The sequence below is a fragment of the Lynx rufus genome, unplaced genomic scaffold (genome assembly GCF_022079265.1).
Source record: "Lynx rufus isolate CCGP_SWC_20201006 ecotype Redwood Valley unplaced genomic scaffold, mLynRuf1.p SCAF_8, whole genome shotgun sequence".
Lineage (NCBI taxonomy): Eukaryota > Metazoa > Chordata > Mammalia > Carnivora > Felidae > Lynx > Lynx rufus.
The window spans coordinates 105,864,609-105,888,083 of NW_025814896.1; the positions used below are offsets into that span (position 1 = coordinate 105,864,609).

The 23,475-nt window shown below is 39.1% G+C and overlaps 1 protein-coding gene across 1 annotated transcript in view; it reads right to left on the reverse strand.

The window, feature by feature from the left end:
* MTA3 (metastasis associated 1 family member 3) overlaps positions 1-23,475 on the reverse strand; it is a 175,783-nt gene that overhangs the window by 143,293 nt on the left and 9,015 nt on the right. Inside the window, exon 3 of the mRNA XM_047069159.1 lies at positions 21,427-21,520. Coding sequence (XP_046925115.1) covers positions 21,427-21,520 — 94 coding nt within the window. The remainder of the gene's footprint in view (positions 1-21,426; positions 21,521-23,475) is intronic.

Sequence of the window (23,475 nt, forward strand, 5' to 3'; positions counted from 1 at the left end):
TTATCTCTCTACCACCTTCAACCTTACACTGAAACACAACCCCGGAGAGTAAAAACCAAACAAACACACAATTTAATCTCTAAGAAGCCACTTTAACCAAAACATCAGAAACACACACAGTGGGTTTTGTGTCTTATACATATTTCAGTTACAAAAGAAGTGTGGTATTAGCATTGGGGTATTTGGGTATTGGGATGTTATGGATTCAGAAATATTTAAGACTATGGCATTTCATGTCTCCCTACCAAATTGATAATGAACAATTTCCATTTAAAGACTTCACTTTTGGGGGCGCCTGAGTGGCTTGGTCAGTTAAGCATCTGACTCTTGATTTCTCCACACTGGGTATGGAGCCTGCTTGAGATTCTCTCTCTCCCTCTGTCCCTCCCCAACTGAATGGTGGTCAAAAAATACCATCACCCCAGGGCACCTAGGTGCCTCAGTAGGTTAAGCATCCAACTCTTGATCTCAGCTCAGGTTATAATCTCATGGCCATTAGCTCGAGCTCTGCATCGGGTTCTGCACTGACATCGTGGAGCCTGCTGGGAATTATCTCTTGCTCTCTCTCTCTCTCTCTCTCTCTCTCTGCCCTTCCCACTCTAGTGCTCTCTCTCAAAATAAATACACTTCAAAAAGATGGGGTGCCTAGGTGGCTCAGTCGGTTAAGCATCTAACTTTGGCTCAGGTCATAACCTCACAGTTCGTGGGTTTGAGCCCCGCACTGGGCTCTGTGCTGACAGCTCAGAGCCTAGAGCCTGCTTCGGATTCTGTGTGTCCCCCTCTCTCTGGCTTTCTCCCGCTCACTCTCTCTCTCTCTCTCAAAAATAAATAAACGTTAAAAAAAATTTTTTTAAATAACATGTCCACTATACTTCACTACAAAATAATTTTTTAAGACATTAAAAAAAAAAAATCACACCTGAGAAAACAGTCCCAAGAAAACAAAACAAAACAAAAAAACAGGTGCCAGGCTAGCTCAGTCAGTAGAGCATCAACTCTTAATCCCAGGGTCTCTTAATCCCACGGTTCTGAGTTCAAGCCCCATGTTGGTTATAGAGCCTATTTAAAAACAAACAAAAAAGAAAAGAAAGAAAAGAAGAAAACAAGGAGTGTAAAAACTAACAAGACCATCACAGCAAGACTCCAAGCATTCTCAAAAGTCTATCTTAGAAATCAGAAGGAAATGGCTGCCTTGGATATGCATAGTACTCACTAAAACCGCAAAAAAAGAGACTCCAAAAAAGTCAGTGTGATTTAGCTGCCTAGTTTGTCAATGAAGACTGGCTTGACCATTAAGGTTTACTGGTGATCATTTTCCAGGATTGAATAAATGAAATCTGTAGTTCCAACAATCTGATGAAAATATATTTAATAAATATCAATTTACATATATTTAAAATTTTTTTTTCAACGTTTATTTATTTTTGGGACAGAGAGAGACAGAGCATGAACGGGGCAGGGGCAGAGAGAGAGGGAGACACAGAATCGGAAACAGGCTCCAGGCTCTGAGACATCAGCCCAGAGCCTGACGCGGGGCTCGAACTCACGGACCTCGAGATCCTGACCTGGCTGAAGTCGGACGCTTAACCGACTGCGCCACCCAGGCGCCCCCTCAATTTACATATATTTAAATATATTTTAAGTATATACATAAAATTCATAATCTTCCCAGACATAAATTTAAAATGTAAAGGTTTATTTATTTATTATTGTTTTTTTTCAATGTTTATTTATTTATTTTTGAGAGAGAGCACATGAGTAGGGGAGGGGCAGAGAGGGAGAGAGAGAATCCCAAGCAGGCTCCATGCTGTCATCACAGAGCCCAACATGGGGCTCGATTTCACAAACTCCAGGATCATGATCTGAGCCAAAATCAAGAATCAAGACACTTAACCAACTGAGCCACCCAGGCACCCCTAAAATGTAAATGTGTATTTAAATGAACATTATTTCAACTTCCTCCAACATTTCTGAATATATTAGTTTAAATAAGGTCCTGGGGGGCCTGGGTGGGCAGCTAAGGTCTGACTTCAGCTCAGTTCATGATCTCACCATCCTTAAGTTTGAGCCTCTCACTGGGTTCTGTGCTGACAGCTCAGAGCCTGAAGCTTGCTTCGGATTCTGTGTCTCCCTCTCTCTCTGCCCCTCCCCTGCTGGCTCTCTAGCTCTTAAAAATAAACATTTTTTAAAAACTTAAATGAGGTCCCTATGATGGTTAATTTTGTGTCTCAAATTGGCTAGGCTAACCATTGCTCTCATTCGAAATATAATCTAGGTGTTGCTCCCAAAATATTTGGTAGATGTGATTAACATCAGCTGAATCTAAGCAAAAGAGAGTGTCCTCAATAATCTGGGTGGGCCTCATCTAAACAGGTGAAAGCCGGGGCGCCTGGGTGGCGCAGTCGGTTAAGCGTCCGACTTCAGCCAGGTCACGATCTCGCGGTCCATGGGTTCGAGCCCCGCGTCGGGCTCTGGGCTGATGGCTCAGAGCCTGGAGCCTGTTTCCGATGCTGTGTCTCCCTCTCTCTCTGCCCCTCCCCTGTTCATGCTGTGTCTCTCTCTGTCCCAAAAATAAATAAACGTTGAAAAAAAAAAAAAATTTAAACAGGTGAAAGTCCTCATGAGCAAAACTGTATTGCTCTGAGGAAGAGATTCCACCAACCAGCCTACCAGTCAGGATTTCCAGCCTCTACAATCATATAAGCCAATTACTTGCAATAAATCTATTTATGATTTACATAACCAGTTGGAAATAATATAGGTGTGTGTAAGTACACAGGAGGTATGTATGCGTGTGTGTGTGTATGTGTATATGTATACGTATAAAATCTACAACTGGTTCTGTTTCTCTGTATATATACGTATAAAACCTACAACTGATACAATTTCCAATAGATAAAAGAGTAAGAAGTACAATTAACAGTCATTTGTTAGGTGTTGTTGGTGTTACTGTGCTTCTCAGAAAATGAGACCACGAAGGACTCTAATCACTGGTTAATAAACCTCTTCCAAGTCTGGTGGTTTCAAATTCTCTTCTTTCAGCAAAACTGAAGGAGGACCTAATTGAATTGTCAGCTACTAAACCATTATTAAAAATCACTTTTGATGAAAATCTGCTACATGATTTTTCACATACAACTCAGAAGAACCAAGAAAGAGACACTTGTAAGCTCTGAGGGCAGAGATTTCTGTTGCTTTGTTCCCTGCTTATCCCTGGAGCTTAGAAGGGTCCAGAACATAGTAGGAGCTCAAAGTACATTCGAAAAATGAATAAATGAGCAAAACTCCACCATTCTCATCTAATAACTTAAATGAAAACATTTTGTCAAAAGCTACATCTATAAACCCAAAAATCACAAAGAGAAAATGCCAAACCCTGTCTCATTCTAGCAATGAGTTACATTTACACAAGCATTCATTAACTAATTGGGAGTGAGAGGAAACCCCATCTATCTTGTTAAGAGATGATTTCCGGTAAAAATGTATTTTTATGTGTAATAATTATCATATTTTTAATAATACTAGTACTGTAATAAATCCAAAAGAAATTTTTAAGACTCTGAGCCTTATGAACGCAGGAAATATAAATGTTTTTAATTTTTATTTATACATTTTGTTGCAGAGAAGGATATGATGATGATAAAACTTTCATGCATAAAATACATTAGGCTAAAATTCTGTGGCAAAAACAAAATGGAAAGGAGCTCAAGGAAAAAAAAGGATCACATAAAATTTCAAACTGTTAGAATAGAACTGGTTCTCCCTATTTTTAACCTGTGATGGTGGGCAAATTGTTACATTCTTTCTTTTCCACTGGAATACTTTATTTATTGTTTACTTTTTTAGAGTAAGTGAGTGAGACAGAGAGAGAGACAGAGAGAGAGAGAGAGAGAGAGAGACAGACAGACAGACAGACAGGGAGGGGCAGAGAAGGATCCAAAGCAGGCTCCACACTGACAGCACAGAGCTCAATGTGGGGCTCACGCTCAGGAACCGCAAGATCATGACCTTAGCAGAGTCAGTCGCTTAACTAACTGAGCCACCCAGGTGCCCCTCCACCAGAATACTTTAAAGTGTGATATAACAATTTATTTTTAAACATCACTGTTTACAACATATGAAATATTACATCTTTGCGACTATTTTAAGTAAGCTCTACACCCATCATGGGGCTTGAACTCACAACCCTGAGATCAAGAGTCACATGCTCTACTGAGCCACTGAGCCAGCCAGACACCTCCACAACTATTTTAAGCTTTAGATATCAACTTTGTATTTTTTTCATTTTTTTTTTATTTGAATAAAATTGGCACACAATGCTACATTAGTTTCAGGTGTACAATACAGTGATTTGACAAGTTTTACATTAGGCTGTGTTCACCACAAATGTAGTTATCATCCATCACCATACAACCAATTACAATATCACTGACTATATTCCTTCTGCTGTCTTTTATTCCCATGATGTATTCATTCCATAACTGGAAGCCTGCATCTCCCACTCCCCTTCACTAATTTTACTCATCTCTCCACCCCCACCCACTTCTGACAACCATCAGTTTTTTCCTCTATATTTATAGCTCTGGTTCTGCTTTTTGTTTGTTTATTCCTTTGTTTTTAAGATTCCCATATGAGTGAAATCACATGGTATTTGTCTTTAACATTTCACTTAGCATAATACTCACTAACTCCATCCATGTCGTCACAAATGGCATGATCTCATCCTTTTTTAAGGCTGCATAATATTCCTATGTGTGCGTGGGGGGTGTGTGCGCGCGCATGTATTGTGTGTAATGTGTGTTCATCTTCCTTATCCATCCATCATTGGGATACTGGGTTACTTCCATATCTTGGCTACCATAAATAATGCTGCAATAAACATTGGGGTGCATATATCTTTTTGAATTAGTGTTTTTGCTTTCCTTGGGGACGTAGGCAGTATTACTGGATTATATGGTATTTCTATTTTTAAATTTTTAAGGAATCTCCATACTGTTTTTCACAGTGGCTGTACCACTTTACATTCCCACCAACAGTATACAACAATTATATGTCAACTTTACAGGGACACCTGCATGAGTCTGTCAGTTGGGCATCCAACTCTTGATTTTGGCTCAGGCACGATCTCACAGTTTGTGAGTTCGAGCCCGTCAGGCTCTGCGCTGCAGAGACTGCGTGGGACTCTCTCACTCTCTCTCTCTCCTTCTGTTCCTCTTTCTCTACCTCTCTCTCTCAAAATAAATAAACTTAAAAAAAAAAGATGTCAACTTTACAGTGTATAGGAGAGTAAAGGTTTTTTTAAATAATTAAGGGAAATAATTTTGAGAGCAAAAAACATAAAAACCACTATACTGTGCCATCATTTTTGTTTAAAAAAAAAAAGGTTGGGAAAATGCATGTATACACATATATACTATTTCCTTCTATATACATTGACTTTTCTCTAGAAAAGACACCGGAAACTAGTAACAGTGATGATCTGTGGGGGAGATTTAGGGCTTTGGAGACTTGATGTGGGGAGTTTTTACACTATACTTTGGTACCCTTTAAATGTTAGCCCATATTCAAATATTACCTTTCAAAAAACAAATTTTTAACAAGTAAAATAAATAAAACGTGAAGAAACAAAAAAAATGTGAAGGCAAGTATTACAAGACTACAAATAGGATGAATGCTTTCCTAAAAAGAAGAAAATCTGATAAAACCAATACAAGGAAAGGAAGGAGGGAGAAAACACACACAGGAGTTAAAATAAAATATGATTAAATACAAAAGAATTAAATATCCTTACTGAAGTTAGAGACCCTCGGAATGGGTTTAAGGAGACCAAAAAATGAAAACAAAATTAATCCAGCTATAAGTGGATTAAAGAGATATGACACTCCAGATTAAAAATAAAAGGATTAAAAAATGTATAAAGTAGGGTGTCTCAGTCAGTTAAGTGTTGGACTCTTGACTTCGGCTCAGGTCATGATCTCACATTTGTGGGAGTGAGCCTCCCATCAGGTTCCGTGCTGACAGTGCGAAGTCACTTGGGACTCTCTGTCCCTCTCTCTCTGCGGGGCTCGAACCCCACAAACCACCAGATCATGACCCCAGCCAAAGTCAGATGCTCAACCAACTGAGCCACCCAGGTGCCCTGGGTAGGCATAGAGATTACTTTAAAAAATAATAAATTACCTCGATTTTTTTTAAAAAAAGGATTTACTAGAAAACACGAAAGAAAACGAACAAATCCGACTTTTTCCCTCTCCATTCTTTGTTTTCTTCCCAGTGTATGATGGCATCACTTTGCCAAGGTCCATATAAAGTTCTATGAGTCTTATAGATATATTTGGGAGAAATTTAAACATTTACAACATTGAATACTATTTTCAAGAACAAGCTACTGAATTTACAACTTCTACATTTTCCCGTTTCATTAATTGTTGCTTTTATATTTAAAAATTCCTTCCCTCTTTTGGATTTTCTTTTTCTCTTCTATCTCAATGCCTGGCTTTAATAATTACTTCCAGTCATTTTTTTCAAGGTGTGCTTTCAGTCTTCAAATTTTCTTTCTTTCTTTCTTTCTTTCTTTCTTTCTTTCTTTCTTTCTTTCAATTTATTAATTTTGAGAAAGAGAGTGAGCAGAGGAGGGAGAGAGGGATGGGGAGAGACAGAGAGAGACAGAGACAGAGAGAGACACAATCCCAAGCAGGCTCCATACTGTCAGCGCAGAGCTGGAAGCAGGGCTCGAGCCCACAAACCATGGAATCATGACCAAAGCCAGAATCAGGGTCAGACTGTTAACCAAGTGAGTCACCCAGGCACCCCCTGAATTTCTTTGGAGTGTCACTCTGACCTCATCCTACAGGTTTTTAAGATATAGTACTTTCATTGTCATTCATCTTGGAATCACTTGCTATTGAAGATTTTATTTCTCCTTTAGCACAAAAGTTGGCTATAAGCATGTTTTTTAAATTTCTAAATTGGATACTCACATGGCTTGTTATCCTTTTATTGTTGTTTACTTCATTGCCTTGTAGACAGAATGTTACTTGTGCATTCCTATTTTTGGTATTTGTTAAAAGGTTTTCTTTGGGCCTCATTTATAGATGAATGTTATGAATAACAGTCTGTCTTTTAACAGGAGAATTTATCCCACTCACATTTTTTGTCATTTGATATGTGTGGCCTCATTTTGGCCATCTTGTATTTATTTACCTTATTGTCCTTTATCCATCTTCTCTTGAGTTGGGGTCTATTTGGGACCATTTTAAATTCATCTATTAATCTAGTAACAAAAGTGAAGTAAAATCAATGTATTTTTCCATTGGTTATCCTTAAATCAAGATATAGTGAATATAGTAATCTATTATTCAACATAACTGAGGGGCACCTAGGTGGCTCAGTTGGTTGGTTGAGCGTCTGACTTTGGCTCATGTCATGATCTTGTGTGTTGGCTCATGGGTTCAAGCCCCATGTTGGGCTTTGCACTGACAGCGTGAAGCCTGCTTTGGATTCTGCGTCTGCCCCTCTCTCTGCTCCTCCCCTGCTCCTGGTGTGCTCCCTCTCATCTCTCTCTCAAAAATAAACATTAAAGGGGCGCCTGGGTGGCTCAGTTGGTTAGGCATCCAACTTCGGCTCGGGTCATGATCTCATGGTTTGTGAGTTAGAGCCCCGCGTTGGGCTCTGTGCTGATGGCTCAGAGCCTGGAGCCTGCTTTGGATTCTGTGTCTCTCTCTCGGCTCCTAACCCGCTCATGCTCTGTCTCTCTCTCAAAAACAAATAAACATTTAAATAAATAAATAAATAAATAAACATTAAAGAAAAGAAAGAAAAAGAAACAGGGGCAACTGGATGGCTCAGTCAGTTAAGCATTCGGACTTCAGCTCAGGTCATGATCTTGCAGTTCTTGAGTTTGAGCCCCACATCGGGGTCTGCACTGACAGTGGGGATCCTCTCTCCCTCTCTCTCTCTCTGCCCCTCCCCACCTTGTGCACGCATGCACACTTTCTCTTTCTCTTAAAATAAGTAAACTTAGGGATGCTTGGGTGGCTCAGTGGGTTAAGCATCTGACTTCAGCTCAGGTCATGATCTCACACAGTCTGTGAGTTCAAGCCCCACATCAGGCTCTGTGGTGACAGATGAGCCTGGAGCCTGCTTCGGATTCTGTGTCTCCCTTCATCTCCCTCTTCGGATTCTGTGTCTCCCCCTCCCCCACTCACACCCCCCCCCAAATAAACATAGAAAAATTAAAAATAAATAAACTTTAAAAAAAGAAATATAACCAAATACCTATTATCTTCCCCTTCCCTCAGAAAAGACTTGTATTTCCCTACTCTACTTATGCTTTTAAAGTATACTTATTTATTTTGAGAGAGCGAGCATGCAAGCAGGGGGACCGAGAGAGAGGGGGCAGAGACAGGGGTGGGGAGACACAGACTGCCAAGCAGGCTCCCCACTGTCAGCGTGGAGCCAGATGTGGTGCTCAAACTCACAAGCTGTGAGATCATGACCTGAGCCGAAATCAAGAGTCAGATGCCCAACCGACTGAACCACCCAGGCGCCCCCTCCTCCTGTTTTGTTTTGTTTTTAATGTTTATTTATCTTGAGAGAGAGTGTGCAAGCAGGGGAGGGGATGAGAGAGAGGGAGAGAGAGAATCCCAAGCAGGCTCCACACTGTCAGTGCAAAGCTTGATGTGGGGCTCAAACTAATGAACCATGAGATCGTGACCTGAGCCAAAACCAAAAATCAAGACTCAACTGACTGAGCCACCCATGCGGCTGCACCCCACTGCTCTGTGTCTAATGATCTGATAAATATAAACTTTTATTCCTAAATTAGATATTTGTATACTAAAAAATACCTTTATTGGATCACTCATATTGTCATTGAATTCTCAACTTTAAATAATTTGCTCTTCTACTAAGAAATATAATCCTCATTCTTTTATTGGTAACTTTCTTTTTTTTAATATTTATTTTGAAAGTGCATGCACACATATGCGCAAGTGTAGGAAAGGGGCAGAGAGAAAGAAAGAATCCCAAGCAGGTTCTGTACTGTGAGAGCAGAGCCCAATGTGGGACTTGATCTCCCAAACCACGAGATCATGACCTGAGCCAAAATCAAAAGATTGGCCGTTTGGCAACAAAGGTTGGGCACCTTTTTTTAACTTCTTAAACTTTACAGGATCCTCAGTTTTTCTTTGGTGTTCTGAAATGAAGTATCTGCAACTTTTTTTTTCATTCAATCTAAAGACTGTCCTTTAATTCTGGGGAAATGTAATTCTTTTTAATAATTTCTCCTTTTCATTTATTTTCTTTCCTTTCATTTATTTTGATTTTTAATGTTTATTATTTATGTAGAAAGAGAGAGAGAGTGTGTGCATGCAAGAAGAGGGGCAGAGAGAGAGGAGAGAGAGAAGAGAGAGAACCCCAAGCAGGCTCTGTGCTATCAGCACAGAGACTGACGTGGGGCTCAATCCCAGAAACCGTGAGATCATAACCTGACGGACCTCAAGAGTCGGATGCTCAACAGACTAAGCTGTTCAGGTGCCCCCTTTCATTTATTCTCATTATTTAAATCCATCAGTGTCTTTATCATTCAGTCCTTCTAGTCATTCTTTTATTTCAACAGGCATTTTTAACTTCCCCAAAACATGTTCTTATTCTGATTCTTCATTTATAACTGTATGTTTTACGTAGGATCAACACTTATACACATAAATATATATGTATGTAGAAATTCACACATGAATATCTATAAATTTCGCCTTTTCACAAATTGTTTCAAACCTGGGGTTAAAACTTACATATTCATATCATTATTAGTTTCAACTATATATTGTGCCATCTGTCTATGTTGACATGTGTAAGTGTGTTTTCATTTGAATGGCTGAAGGGATTCCAGAATATGTGCAGTAAATAAAGTTTGTTTAGTTTAGTACCCTATTGGTGGACACTTAGGTATCTCTCAATTTTTGCTATTACAAAGGCACATTTCCTTGAGTACTTGCCTATGATTAGTATCCAGTAATGGAAATACTGAGTTTTAATTTTGCTAGGTATTCCCAAATTCTCCCTTAAATTCCAGGTCAAGGCAGTATCAATCTTAGCATAGTATAAATAATTTTAACTTTTTTATTACTTGAAACTTTAATCTCTAATTTTCGGGAATTAAGGAAAAATTAAGTATTTTTAAAAAAAATTTTTTTAACGTTTTTTTATTTATTTTTGAGACAGGGAGAGACAGAGCATGAATGGGGGAGGGTCAGAGAGAGAGGGAGACACAGAATCTGAAACAGGATCCAGGTTCTGAGCAGTCAGCACAGAGCCCGACGTGGGGCTTGAACTCACAGACAGTGAGATCGTGACCTGAGCCCAAGTCAGACGCTTAACCGACTGAGCCACCCAGGTGCCCCATTAAGTATTTTTTTTACGTAAGCTCTATGCCCATCATGAGGCCTGAACTCACAACCCCTACAGGGTATAATACTGAGTGAGAGATAAATACCGTACGATTTCACTCATATGTGGAATCTAAAAAACAAAACAAATAAATGAACAAACAAAAAAAACAAACTCATAAATGCCAAGAACTGGTGGGTTGCCAGTAGGGGAAGAAGGGCAAAATAGGTGAAGGGGATTAAGAGGTACAATTCTCCAGTTATAAAATTAAAAAGCCATGAGGCTGAAAAGTACAGCATAGGGCATATAGTCAGTAATACTGTAACAGTGTTGTATGGTGACAGATAGGAGTCACACTTATCAAGGAAAGCATAGCATGATGCTATATAATAGAACTGTCAAATCACTATGTTGTACATCTGAAACTATTACAAGAACGTTAGACACCTGATAGATACGCAGTATATAGCAAAAGGCAGTCCAGTACCAGAGCACTGATTCACACGACTTTCAATGTCCCTCTGAACGTTTATACAGGCGAAAGACATGACTGTTACTTGAAACTAGGGTGAACTCCATTTTATGGATGAGAAAGAAGTATTTTGGATGCGGTTTTAATATAACTGGATTTTCCAGGAATGCAGTCATCATATAAAAAGAGACGATTTTGTGGTGTTCAGAACCTACCAAGAGCACCATTCTGAAAAGTCTCCAGAGTTCCTAATATAACATTTCAGTCTAATCTATAACTGCTGCATTGCTAGCAATACCATGCATGCATGCAGACATTTCATAATTCCACGGTCTTCCACTATAGTCATGCCCCACTATTTACACAGACTGAAATACAGTATGTATGATCTTATTACATTACATATTCCATTATTATAGTCTATTATTTTACGTTTTTTACTTTATATATCAGTTAGCACATAATATTGTTGGTTTTGTTGTTTACATTATAAGTTATACTATCGATGGATTTCACGTCAGAATAATAAAGAGGGTATTTTTCCCGACTTGTGCTCACTGTGGCCAAAAATTAAGTAAGAGGAAAATATTCAGTGTAAGTCAATGTATCAAAAGAAAACAAGGTTTACTTAAAGAAAACTAATAGTTCATTAAATATTTTTAGTAAACAGTCATAAACTTTGATATTGACCTTAAACTGTCATCGAAATTACACAAAAAAAGAAAATCTATTATGATCCTGTTCCAGTTAACTATTGCGGAGTTACGAATCACCCTAAAACTTGATGGCACAAGACAACAACTATTATATTTTGCGCACAAGTTCAGTGGGTAAGGAATTCGGACACAGCACAACAGTCTTGCTTTTGCTTCACAATGACCAGGGCCTGAACAGGAACTCAAATGGGTGAGGCCAGATCAACTGGCTCCTTCAGCCACATGTCTACCACCTGGGCTCTCAGCTAGGGCTGTCACCCATGGCATCTATCCATAGCCTCTCCATGTGGCTTGGCCTTCTCACAGTATGGTGGCTGACTTCCCAACAGGAGTATTCTGAGAGCAAACATTCCAAGGGAACCAGGCAGAAGCTGCACGGCCTTTTATGACTTAACTTAGCCTTGGGAGTCACATAGCATTACTTCCACCACACTGTCACACCACACAATGACAGAGACCCCATCTAACAATGGAAGGAATGTCAAAGAATTTGGGGACCACATTTGAAAACCCTCACAGATTCTTTTCAGCCAACCAAGATGCTAAAACAAAATGACTGATAGTCTGGCTGTTCAGATCTATTCCCCTCGCTGCTGAGTTTAAAGCCACAAATAATTGTATCAACAAATGTAATGAATAAGACACATGAAGCCTCAAAAAATGATCAAGACCAGGTTCCCAACAGTAAAGAACTTAACATTGAGCACTCAGAAGGTACAAACTGTGTGCTAAGACCAGGAAAGAAAGCTGGAAAGGACAATGCAGATATATTCAAAATAATCGGTTTCAGTATTTTAACGATCAGTTGTGATTACTGGTTACAAATCTTTTAAAAAGAGGTGCAATTCTTTCTATAAAATCCTACTTAAGTCCAAAATACCTATAAAATATAATAAACATTCTATATCTTTTTAATAATTATAAATCATGTACTACAAGAATCTTTAAAAAAAATTAAGTTCCCAATACGCCCTTTGACACCAAAACATTTTATGAGAACATGACTCAGACCGGGATGAGATAAGAACTGGGTATAGAAGTCACGTCACCTTTTACCTGTAACAAATCTATAACCTTATCGATTAATAAGATTACCACATCCTGAAATGTCTCATTATTTAAAATTTTAAGAATAATGTCAAGGGGCACCTGGCTGGCTCAGTCGGAAGAATATGTGACTCTTGGTCTCAGGGTCACAGTTCAAACCCCACAGTGGGTATAGAGATTACTAAAAGAAATAATAGTAATAAACCTAAAAGAAAAAAAAGAATGTCAAAAAAAAAGAAAAAGAATGTCAACACTACTTTCTGATTCTACTCAAAACAGTAACACAAAAATGCCAAGAATTATTAACAACATGGTAACAATATGAACATGACTTAAGGTAGGTAGGATCAGCCTCTTTCCAGTTCTCTCCAAGAGCTAATCCTGGTTTTATAATTTTGAGTTGGAATAAATATAAATTCCCATCTTTTTTCCTTTTCTGCCTTCACAGAGCTCCAAGTGTATGCTTATTGTAGTGGAAACACAAGAGTAAACAGAATGAGCATTCATCGGAAAATAACTATTTTCACTCACTTCCCTGTGTCCCAACTTCAGCCCACAGTAAGTGACATAACAATGGAAAAGCTGGGAAGAAAATTCTAAGGAAGGAAGAGAGCAGAGCGGTAAGTACAGTAAACACTTTACCTTCTGCCAAACAGTTTAAATAAAAAGAAAGGTGACATAAAGTTTAACTTTCTAAAGCTTTGCATTTTAAGAATCACAATATAAAAGTATACGATATGTTGGGGCACTGGGGTGGCTCAGTGGGTTGAACGTCTGACGTCAGCTCAGGTCATGATCTCAAGGTTTGTGAGCTGATCCCCACCTCGGGTTCACTGCTGTCAGCACAAAACCTGCTTCAGATCCTCGGTCCCCCTCTCTCTCTGGCCCTCTCCTGCTCATGCTCTCTCTCTCAAAAATAAATAAAACATTAAAAAAAAAAAAAACACTTTAAAAAAGAAGTATACGTCAAAAAAAAATCTAAAACTATAACGAATATAAAGCTATATAAAATATAAAAAAGTTATCAAGAATACCAATGAATTTCATATTTGAAAATTCCAACAGTCCTAAGAACCGTGTCCATCTGAAACTATTTTTTTTAAAACAAAATTCCTTTTCTAATAGAAATGCTTTTTAAAATATGTACTCTGGCTTTTAGTGAAATTACCTTAGGAAAGAATTGGTAATAAGACTATAGTCTGACTTCTTTTCATCCTTATAAATATACTATCATCAAATATCCAATCTGTTAAAAGTACATGGTAATCTAGATATAGCACCGCCCTCTCCCAAAGAGTCTCTCCCTTAATGCTCAGACTATGGTCACTAAGACCATTTCCCAGTAAAAGGAACCAGGGCTCCAGAGATGAGGTCTGGGGCAAGAAATTTAAAAGATGAGCCTGGAACATCTTGTCATATCAAAAAAGCAAGTAACATAACAAAGACTACAAAGATCATTTCAAAATGATCCAAGAACCCTTCTCTTTCCAGGATACCAGGAATCACCTCATTATTTTTGAAAACTGGTAATAACTGAAAAAAGGAAAAAGCACATCAAGACTTTAATTCAACCTGCCTTTCCTAGAAGAGCTGAACCTGAAGATTAACATGATAGCTGACACAGGGAAAATTCTCTTCACAGAAATAGTCTATGCCAATAAATTAGGGGATAAGGGGCACCTGGGTGGCTCAGTCAGTTAAGCATCCAACTCTTGATTTTGGCTCAGGTCATGATCTCATGGTTCGTGGGATCAAGCCCTGCATCAGGCTCTGCGCTGACAGCCTGCTTGGGATTCTGTCTCTCTCTGTACTCCTTCTCAAAATAAATTATAAACAAACAAACAAACAAATAAATAAATAAAAATGAGGGTATGATAGAATTACGATAGAAAGCATAATTTTCACAACTTTAATGAATTAATCTAGGCAAACATCAATGATTAACATTACAAAAAGATACCTTAAAAATTCTGAGCCTGATAGGCTCAGTCAATACAGCATGTGACTCCTGATCTCAGAGTTCTGAATTCAAGCCCCATGCTAGTTGAAGAAATTACAAAAAAATAATTCTTTAAAAAAAAAATTCTATTTTTTTCGCTTTAAAAGGCATTAGTAGGAAATTTTGCAAAACCTAAGTCTACAGATTAGAGTATTATCATGCTTGGTTAGGTAAGAAAATCTGCTTGTTTTTAAAAGATATACACTGGGGGCGCCTGGGTGGCTCAGTCGGTTAAGCGGCCGACTTCAGCTCAGGTCATGATCTCGCGGTCCGTGAGTTCGAGCCCTGCGTCGGGCTCGGGGCTGACCGCTCAGAGCCTGGAGCCTGTTTCGGATTCTGTGTCTCCCTCTCTCTCTGACCCTCCCCTGTTTGTTCATGCTGTCTCTCCCTGTCTCAAAAATAAAAAATAAAACGTTAAAAAATAAAAATAAAAAAAATAAAAGATATACACTGAAGTATCTTTAGGAATTAGGGGAAATATGTCTTCAACTTAAATGGCTCAAAAAAACTAGTACGTATATAGATATAATAGAGCAAAGAGTAAAATGTTAACATTTTGGGAATCTGGGTGGAGAATATATGGGATTTCTTGGTAATGTTTTTAATAATTTTTCTGTAAACGTTATTTCAAAGTAAAGTGTTAAAAAAAATGAGACACAGGAAACAATACATTATGGACATCATGGGAGAAGTACACAAATACTACCTCATGAAGTAATCTGGCATCCCTTACCCCATTTCCCCTCCAAAATAACCATGTGGATTTAGATCCTCTAGAATCTGGACCTAACCATCTGTCTACAGAAAAAATGTGGTAAAGGACAGAACAGAGATGCAATAAACAAACTCCAGACCAAAGGAAATTCCTGTGTAGGTGAACAACCTGCTATCTTCAACAGAACGATGAGGGATAGAGGGAAAATATATGAATGAATATCTACACAAAAATTTGTATATGAATGTTCACAACAGCATTATTCAAAATAACCAGAAAGTGAAACAATCCAAATTGTCCTTCCACTGAAGAGTAAACAAAATGTATATCCACCCAATGAAATACCATTCAGCTATTAAAAAAAAAAAAAAAAAAAAAAAGAATGAAAAAAAGGGGGTTGCCTGGGTGGCTCAGCCAGTTAAGCATCCAACTTCAGTTCAGGTCATGATTTCATGACTTCATGGATCCCACTTCGGATCCTCTGTCTCCCTCTGTCTCTGCCCCTCTCCCACTCAAGCTCAAGTGTGCGTGTGTTCTCTCTCTGTCTCTCTCTCAAAAATAAATATTTATAGGGGCACCTGGGTGGCTCAGTTGGTTGAGCATCTGACTTCAGCCCAGGTCATGATCTCGTGGTTCCTGAGTTCAAGCCCCACATCGGGTTCACTGCTGTCAGCTATCAGAGCTGAGCCTGCTTTGGAATCTCTGTGCCCCTCTCTGCCCCTCCCCTGCTTGCACTCTCAAGGAAAAAAGAAAGGAAGGAAGGAAGGAATCAATAGATAGGAATTCAGGCAGTAACATGGAAAAAACTTGAAAACATTATGCTAAATTTTAAAAAGCCAGACAAGAAGACACATTATTAGAGGCACCTGAAGGTTCTTGATCTTGAGGTCCTGAGTTCAAACCCCTGGTAGAGTGTAGAGCTTACTAAAAAACAACAACAACAACAACAACAACAACAACAACAACAACAAAACACCTACCCACACACATATTATATGATTCCATCAAAGGAAATGTCCAGAAAAGGCCAATCTATAGAGACAGAAAGTGGATCAATGGCTGCCAGAGGCTGAAGGGGGAATGGGAAGTAACTGATCTCCTTTGGGGATGATGAAAACATTCTGAAATTAGACAGCAGTAATAGTTTCAGCTTTGTGAATATACTAAAAGCCACTCAATTGCTCACTTCAAAAGAACAGATTTTATGCTATGTGAACTATGTATCAATTTAAAATAATGAATGAAGAGGGGCGCCTGCGTAGCTCAGTGGGTTAAGCTTCTGACTTTGGCTCAGGTCATGGATCTCACAGTTCCTGAGTTCGAGCCCCGCTTCATGCTCTGTGCTGACAGCTTGGAGCCTGGAGCCTGCTTCAGATTGTGTCTCCCTCTCTCTCTGCCCCTCCCCTGCTCATGCTCTGTCTCTCTCTCTCTCTCAAAAACAAATAAACATTTAAAAAAAATGTTTTTTTAAATAATGAAGAAAAGAAATTATAAAAGAAAAATGTGAAAACTAACTAGATATTTCATGAGCATGTTTACAGAATCCCAAATGATCAAAGAATGCTAAAATGAGTAGGCTAAAGATTAAGAACAAGGTATTCACATAGTTGCTAATAATCTCCCCCCAAATAACTTACTAAATACAAAGGGACACCACCTTGACCAAGTCATCAAACCAAACACAATCAATATTAGGACAAACCCAATTATGTGTCTCCTAATATAAGGCATGGAGAGGGATACAGTAAGACTTCCATGGCATCCCTACAAAAATTACATAGCCTGCAAAAACAAGAAAATACCCTAAATCTAATCATGAGGAAACATTAGGCAAACACAAATTGAGCCATGTTCTACAAAATAACGGGCCTGTTTTCTTGAAAAATGTTAAGGTCAAAAAACACACAAAAAAAGACTGAGGAACTAGCTCCATATCAAGGAGACAGGACAACAAAATACAATGTGTGAGTCTGGGTTTTATTCTAAACTAAGAAAAATAGGGACACCTGGGTGGCTCAGCTGGTTAAGCGTCTGACTCTTGCTTTCAGCTCAGGTCATGATCTCACAGTCTGTGGGCTCCACGATGACAGTGCAGAGCCTGCCTGGGATTCTCTCTCTGCTCCTCCCCTGCTTAGGCACACATTTTCTCTCAAAAATAAATAAACAAACATTTAAAATAAGTAAATAGGGGCGCCTGGGTGGCGCAGTCGGTTAAGCGTCCGACTTCAGCCAGGTCACGATCTCGAGGTCCGGGAGTTCGAGCCCCGCATCAGGCTCTGGGCTGATGGCTCAGAGCCTGGAGCCTGTTTCCGGTTCTGTGTCTCCCTCTCTCTCTGCCCCTCCCCCGTTCATGCTCTGTCTCTCTCTGTCCCAAAAATAAATAAACGTTGGAAAAAAAAATTAAAATAAAAAATAAAATAAAAAATAAAAAAAATAAAATAAAATAAAATAAAATAAAATAAAATAAAATAAAATAAAATAAGTAAATAAAGGGCACCTGGGTGGCTCAGTCGATTAAATGTCCAACTGCGGGTCAGATAATGATCTCATGGTTCATGAGTTCAAGCCCCACATCAGGCTCTCCACTGGTGGGGCAGAGCCTGCTTGGGATTCTCTCTCTCTCTCTGCCCCTTCCCCACTTGTGCTCTCTCTCTCAAAATAAATAAATAAAATTTATAAATAAATATAAATAAACTAAGAAAAAACATACACAGCTATAAAGAACACCATTAGTACATAAAATTTGATTACGGACTATGAATAATGGTTTTGTGTGAATATTAGGTTTCCTGAATTGTTTACTATACTGTGGTTATGTAAAATAATTTCCTTGCATTTAGGAAAAACACACTGATGTCTCCAACTTACTCTCAAATGATTCAGTTTATATATATAATAAGAATAATAAAGTCAATAGGGCAAAATGTTAATTGCTCAATCTGGGTAGAGGCCATATGGGAGTTCCTTGTATGTTCTTGGTACTTTCTGTAAGTTTGAATGAGGCCATATCTTTTAGAAATACATACTGTAGGGGCGCCTGGGTGGCGCAGTCGGTTAAGCGTCCGACTTCAGCCAGGTCACGATCTCGCGGTCCGTGAGTTTGAGCCCCGCGTCGGGCTCTGGGCTGATGGCTCAGAGCCTGGAGCCTGTTTCCGATTCTGTGTCTCCCTCTCTCTCTGCCCCTCCCCCGTTCATGCTCTGTCTCTCTCTGTCCCAAAAATAAATAAAACGTTGAAAAAAAAATTAAAAAAAAAAAAGAAATACATACTGAAGTATTTACAGATGAAATGGTAACATTTCTCTGATGAGCTTCAAAATAAGAGGCAAGTAGGGGTACAGATGAATTAATTGGTCATTGATTGATAACTGTTAAAGCAAAGTAATGGAAACATCAGGTGGATTACACACTTCTCTGTACTTTTGTATATTTGAAATTTTCTGTAATAAAAAGTTTTAAAGGAGTCGAAAATGGAAAAGTTTTTTTAAACGGAGAAAACGAGGCTCAGGAAATTTAAGCCCAGTTTTGAAATCTTTCAAATACATGATGCTCTCTCCATTAATCCTCCTATAAAACCTCTTTATACAGCAAGAACTATTCAAGCAGTTTTATTCTCCCCACCTGAAATTTTGGTCAATAACAACAGAAACACAAGATACTTCTGACTCCACCATACCTAAGCATATAGCTACCTCTGAGAATAAACTCAATAGAAGAAACAAGCAAATGTAGATAGAAGTAATCCACCCAATGATCTACAAATTGCTCAGAAGGTAGAAAAATCAACTGAGGAGCACCTGGGTGGCTTAGTCGGTTGAGAGGATGACTTTGGCTTAGGTCATGATCTCACAGTTGGGGAGTTTGAGCCCCACATCGGGCTCACCGCTTTCAGTGCAGAGCCTACTTCTGATCCTCTGTCTCTTTCCCCCTCCCCAGCTCACGTTCTCTCTCAAAAATAAGTAAGACATTTAAAAACAGAAAAAGAAAAACCAACTGACATTTTTTTTTTTATGTTTACTTATTGTTGAGAGGGGGGAGAGGGAGGAGGGGCAGAGAGAGAGGAAAACAGAGGATGCAAAACAGGCTCTGCACTGAGTGGAGAAAGCCCGATGTGGGGCTTGAACTCACAAACCGTGAGATCATGACCTGAGCCAAAGCTGGACGCTTAACCTGCTGAGCCACCCAGGAGCCCCCTCTCTAAATCTCTTTTTCTTTTTTTTCTAAATCTCTTAAATTTGATTTCTAAGGGTCAATACCAAGGGCCTATTCAATTCTGATTTTCTACATCTACATGCCTAAAATAGCACAAAATGTGGCCATGCTGAGAACAGTCAGCAGACAGGGCGCCTGGGTGTCTCACTCATTTAAATGCCTGACTCTTGGTTTTGACTCAGGTCATGATCTTGCAGTTGGTAAGATCGAGCCTTGACTCAGACTCTATACTGACAACAAATAGCCTGCTTAGGACTCTATCTCTCCCACTCTCTCTGCCCCTCCCCTGCTCATTCTCTCTCTCTCAAAATAAATAAGCATTTTAAAAAATAATAAAAAGTAGTACTTTGGTCTCATACAGGAAGGACAAACAGGAATGCCCTGAATCTGTCAAAATATAATTTGTAATTATAGAACAACTCATATCATAATAAACACTTTTTATACAATAAACAGAAATTTAAAAACACTATGAACTACAGCAGAAAATATAGTAGGAATTTAACTTATGAGACAATCAATCTTCCAGGTTAAACCAGCAACACAGTGGGTAAATAATTATCACACAGGCACAGAATAAACCTGTGCATGCAATAGCCTCTCCTACCCCATTACCGCAACACTCCAAAAGCTTCAGGATCCCCAAGACCAGAGTATTACAGATCACAGTGTCAAACTGAAAAACACACAGACATATGGTCCTAGTCTCATATATTTTGTAGGGCAAAAATTACTTTCAAAATTAAGTATTGTACTGGGGCGCCTGGGTGCCTCAGTCGGTTAAACGTCCGACTCCTGGTTTTGGCTCAGGTCATGATCTCACAGTTCCTGGAGTTTGAGCCCGCGCTGACAGTGCAGAGCCTGCTTGAGATTCTCACTCTCCTTCTCTCTGCCCCTCCTGCATGCTGTCTCTCTCTCTCAAAATAAATAAATAAACTTAAAAATAAAGTACTATACTTATGTTTCACATATGTCTTCTTTCTTAAAATTTAAGCCACTTTTTTTTATCATTGTGTTTATTGTTTTAAAAAATTAAAGGGGTAGGGGTGCCTGGGTGGCTCAGCTGGTTGAGCGTCTGACTTCAGCTCAGGTTATGATCTCAACGGCTTGTGAGCTCTGAGCCCCGCATCGGGCTCTGTGCTGACAGCTTGGAGCCTGGAGCCTGCTTCAGATTCTGTGTTTCCCTCTCTCTCTGCCCCTCCCCCACCCATGCTCTGTCTCTGTCTCAAAAATAAATAAACATTAAAAAAAAAATTTTTTTTTAATTAAAGGGGTAGAGCACCTGGCTAACTCGGTAGAGCACGTGACTCCTGATCTTGGGGTTGTGTTCAAGCCCCAAGTTGGGTACAGCGATGATTTAACAATAAAATGTTTTTAAAAAATTAAAAAATAAGTTAAAAAGATTAAAAATAATAAAAAACAACAGGAGCTGAAATACATCAAAGCTGTTGATCACGGTGGAAAAACATACAATAAAGATTAATCTACAGGGGCGCCTGGGTGGCTCAGTCGGTTAAGCGGCCGACTTTGGCTCGGGTCGTGATCTCGCGGTCCGTGAGTTCAAGTCCCGCGTGGGGTTCTGTGCTGACAGCTCAGAGCCTGGAGCCTGTTTCGGATTCTGTGTCTCCCTCTCTCTGACCCTCCCCCGTTCATGCTCTGTCTCTCTCTGTCTCAAAAATAAATAAACGTTAAAAAAAAAAAAAAGAAAAGAAAATATATACTAAAACCAAGTACCACTGAAAAATTACTCCCATCTAAACTAAGAGGAAGACAAATGGAAAGGCAAAAAAGTACAGGTAACAAAAAGTATTTTTCCTCCTATCATGGAAAACAAAAAACTTCAAACATTTTTTAATTAAAACAAGACAATTAACTTACTAGCATGCTTGTCTGCAAGCATTATAAGCGTGTTGGAAATATCTCGCCGTCTATAAAAGCACACTACTTTTGCTTCCACGTTGCCCGTTGCAGTCTAAGAGAGAAGAAAAATAAAAGTTATCTGTACCGAAGAATAGACTCAAATAGTTTACAAAACAAAACTAAATACAACACGGGGCGCCTGGGTGGCGCAGTCGGTTAAGCGTCCGACTTCAGCCAGGTCACGATCTCGCACTCCGTGAGTTCGAGCCCCGCGTCAGGCTCTGGGCTGATGGTTCAGAGCCTGTTTCTGATTCTGTGTCTCCCTCTCTCTCTGCCCCTCCCCCGTTCGTGCTCTGTCTCTCTCTGTCCCAAAAATAAATAAACGTTGAAAAAAAAAAATTAAAAAAAAAAAAAACTAAATACAACACAATTACAAGATCAATCTCATTTACACTGTGCCAACCACAACTGCAGGATAATCAGAGAGCTGAAAAAATTCAAATGAGGATGTGCAGCATTTGCAAAGGTTCCAAGTTAAACTGAAATGTCAAAATTAAATAACTTACTAGTATCAATTAATCTAAAGTGATCACACCCCTTTAATGACTAAAGCCAGATGCTTAAATCTGCTTAGCCCTGAGAAACTAATCCCCCAAATTTTCAGAGCCACAACGTAACTTACTTAAGACAGCAAAACATATCCCACTCCCAGAAGCAGAGGCTAAAAGTAAAATCATCCAGCCCTCTCCAGAACACCCCCATGTTTCATGATGGTGAAGCCCTGTAGGTTCGGGCAGCCGTCAGACAGAATGGAGCAGAAGACCTGGAAAAGCATTCTCCAGCCCTGGTTAAGTCTATGAATCTGTAATAGTCGATCTTCTCAGCAGTACTTAGTTTACCTTCACATATGAAAGTATTAAAATCTCCGATTTATGAATGCTGAAGTTCTTATTTGTTTTTGACTACAGTCTAGAATACAACCAATATTCAGTTAGGTTGTAATTTGCTGCAGCTGGGGCCCAGGTTCCTACTCTCCTCCTATTCCTTATGAATTCTGAGAACTTTCAAGGTCAGTCATTCGTTACAAAGTTCCTTGTAAAAACACATAGATTACAGTAAAATGCTATTGTGATTTCCAATTTCAAACAAATATGAGAACAAATTTTCAGAATTTCTCTGGGCTTACAGATATATTCAGACATAAAGAAATAAGAATATACTTATGCTACAGTAAATTTGTCAATTTTATGAAGTTCAGCAGCAGTATTTTAGAGTGAGAAATAGTCATGGAGAAATATTGCCCTTTGAATTGAAATCATATTAAATCCTAACCAAAGTGCTTCTATATTTCACAATATTGTGATCAAATACATCCTCCAGAAGTAATGATCCAGCAATCTAATAAATGAACAGGTCAATACTTCTTGTAAATAAAATCTATCAATGACTACAATTATAAGCTCTTTATCAGTTTTGTTTTAAGACAAAAGCACATTCAAAACCCAAAGCAAGTGTCTAATGGCATATTTTTTCTGCCTTTCTAGTGAGTTCCTCCACTAGGAATACTCTATAAAAACGAATTCAAAACTGCTTGGGGTGGAGGGGCACAGTTCAAAATAAACAGTTTTGGGGCACCTGCATGGCTCAGGCAGTTAAGGACCTGACTTTGGCTCAGGTCATGATCTAACAGTCTGTGAGTTCCAGCCCCACATTGCATTGAGCTCTCTATTAGGGCAGAGCCCACTTCAGATCCTCTTGTCTCCCTCGCTCTCTGCCCCTCCCCCACGCATTCCTTTTTCTCTCTCTCAAATATAATAAAAAACAAACATTTCGGGGCGCCTGGGTGGCTCAGTCGGTTAAGCGTCTGACTTGGGCTCAGGTAATGATCTCACAGTTTGTGAGTTCGAGGCCCACATCAGGCTCTGTGCTGACAGCTCATGGAGCCTGCTTACTTGTGCTGTGTCTGTCTCTCAAAAATAAATAAAAATGTAAAAAAAAAAAAAATTTTTTTTTAAAAACGTTTAGGGGTGCCCGGGTGACTCAGTCGGTTGAGCGTCCAACTTCGGC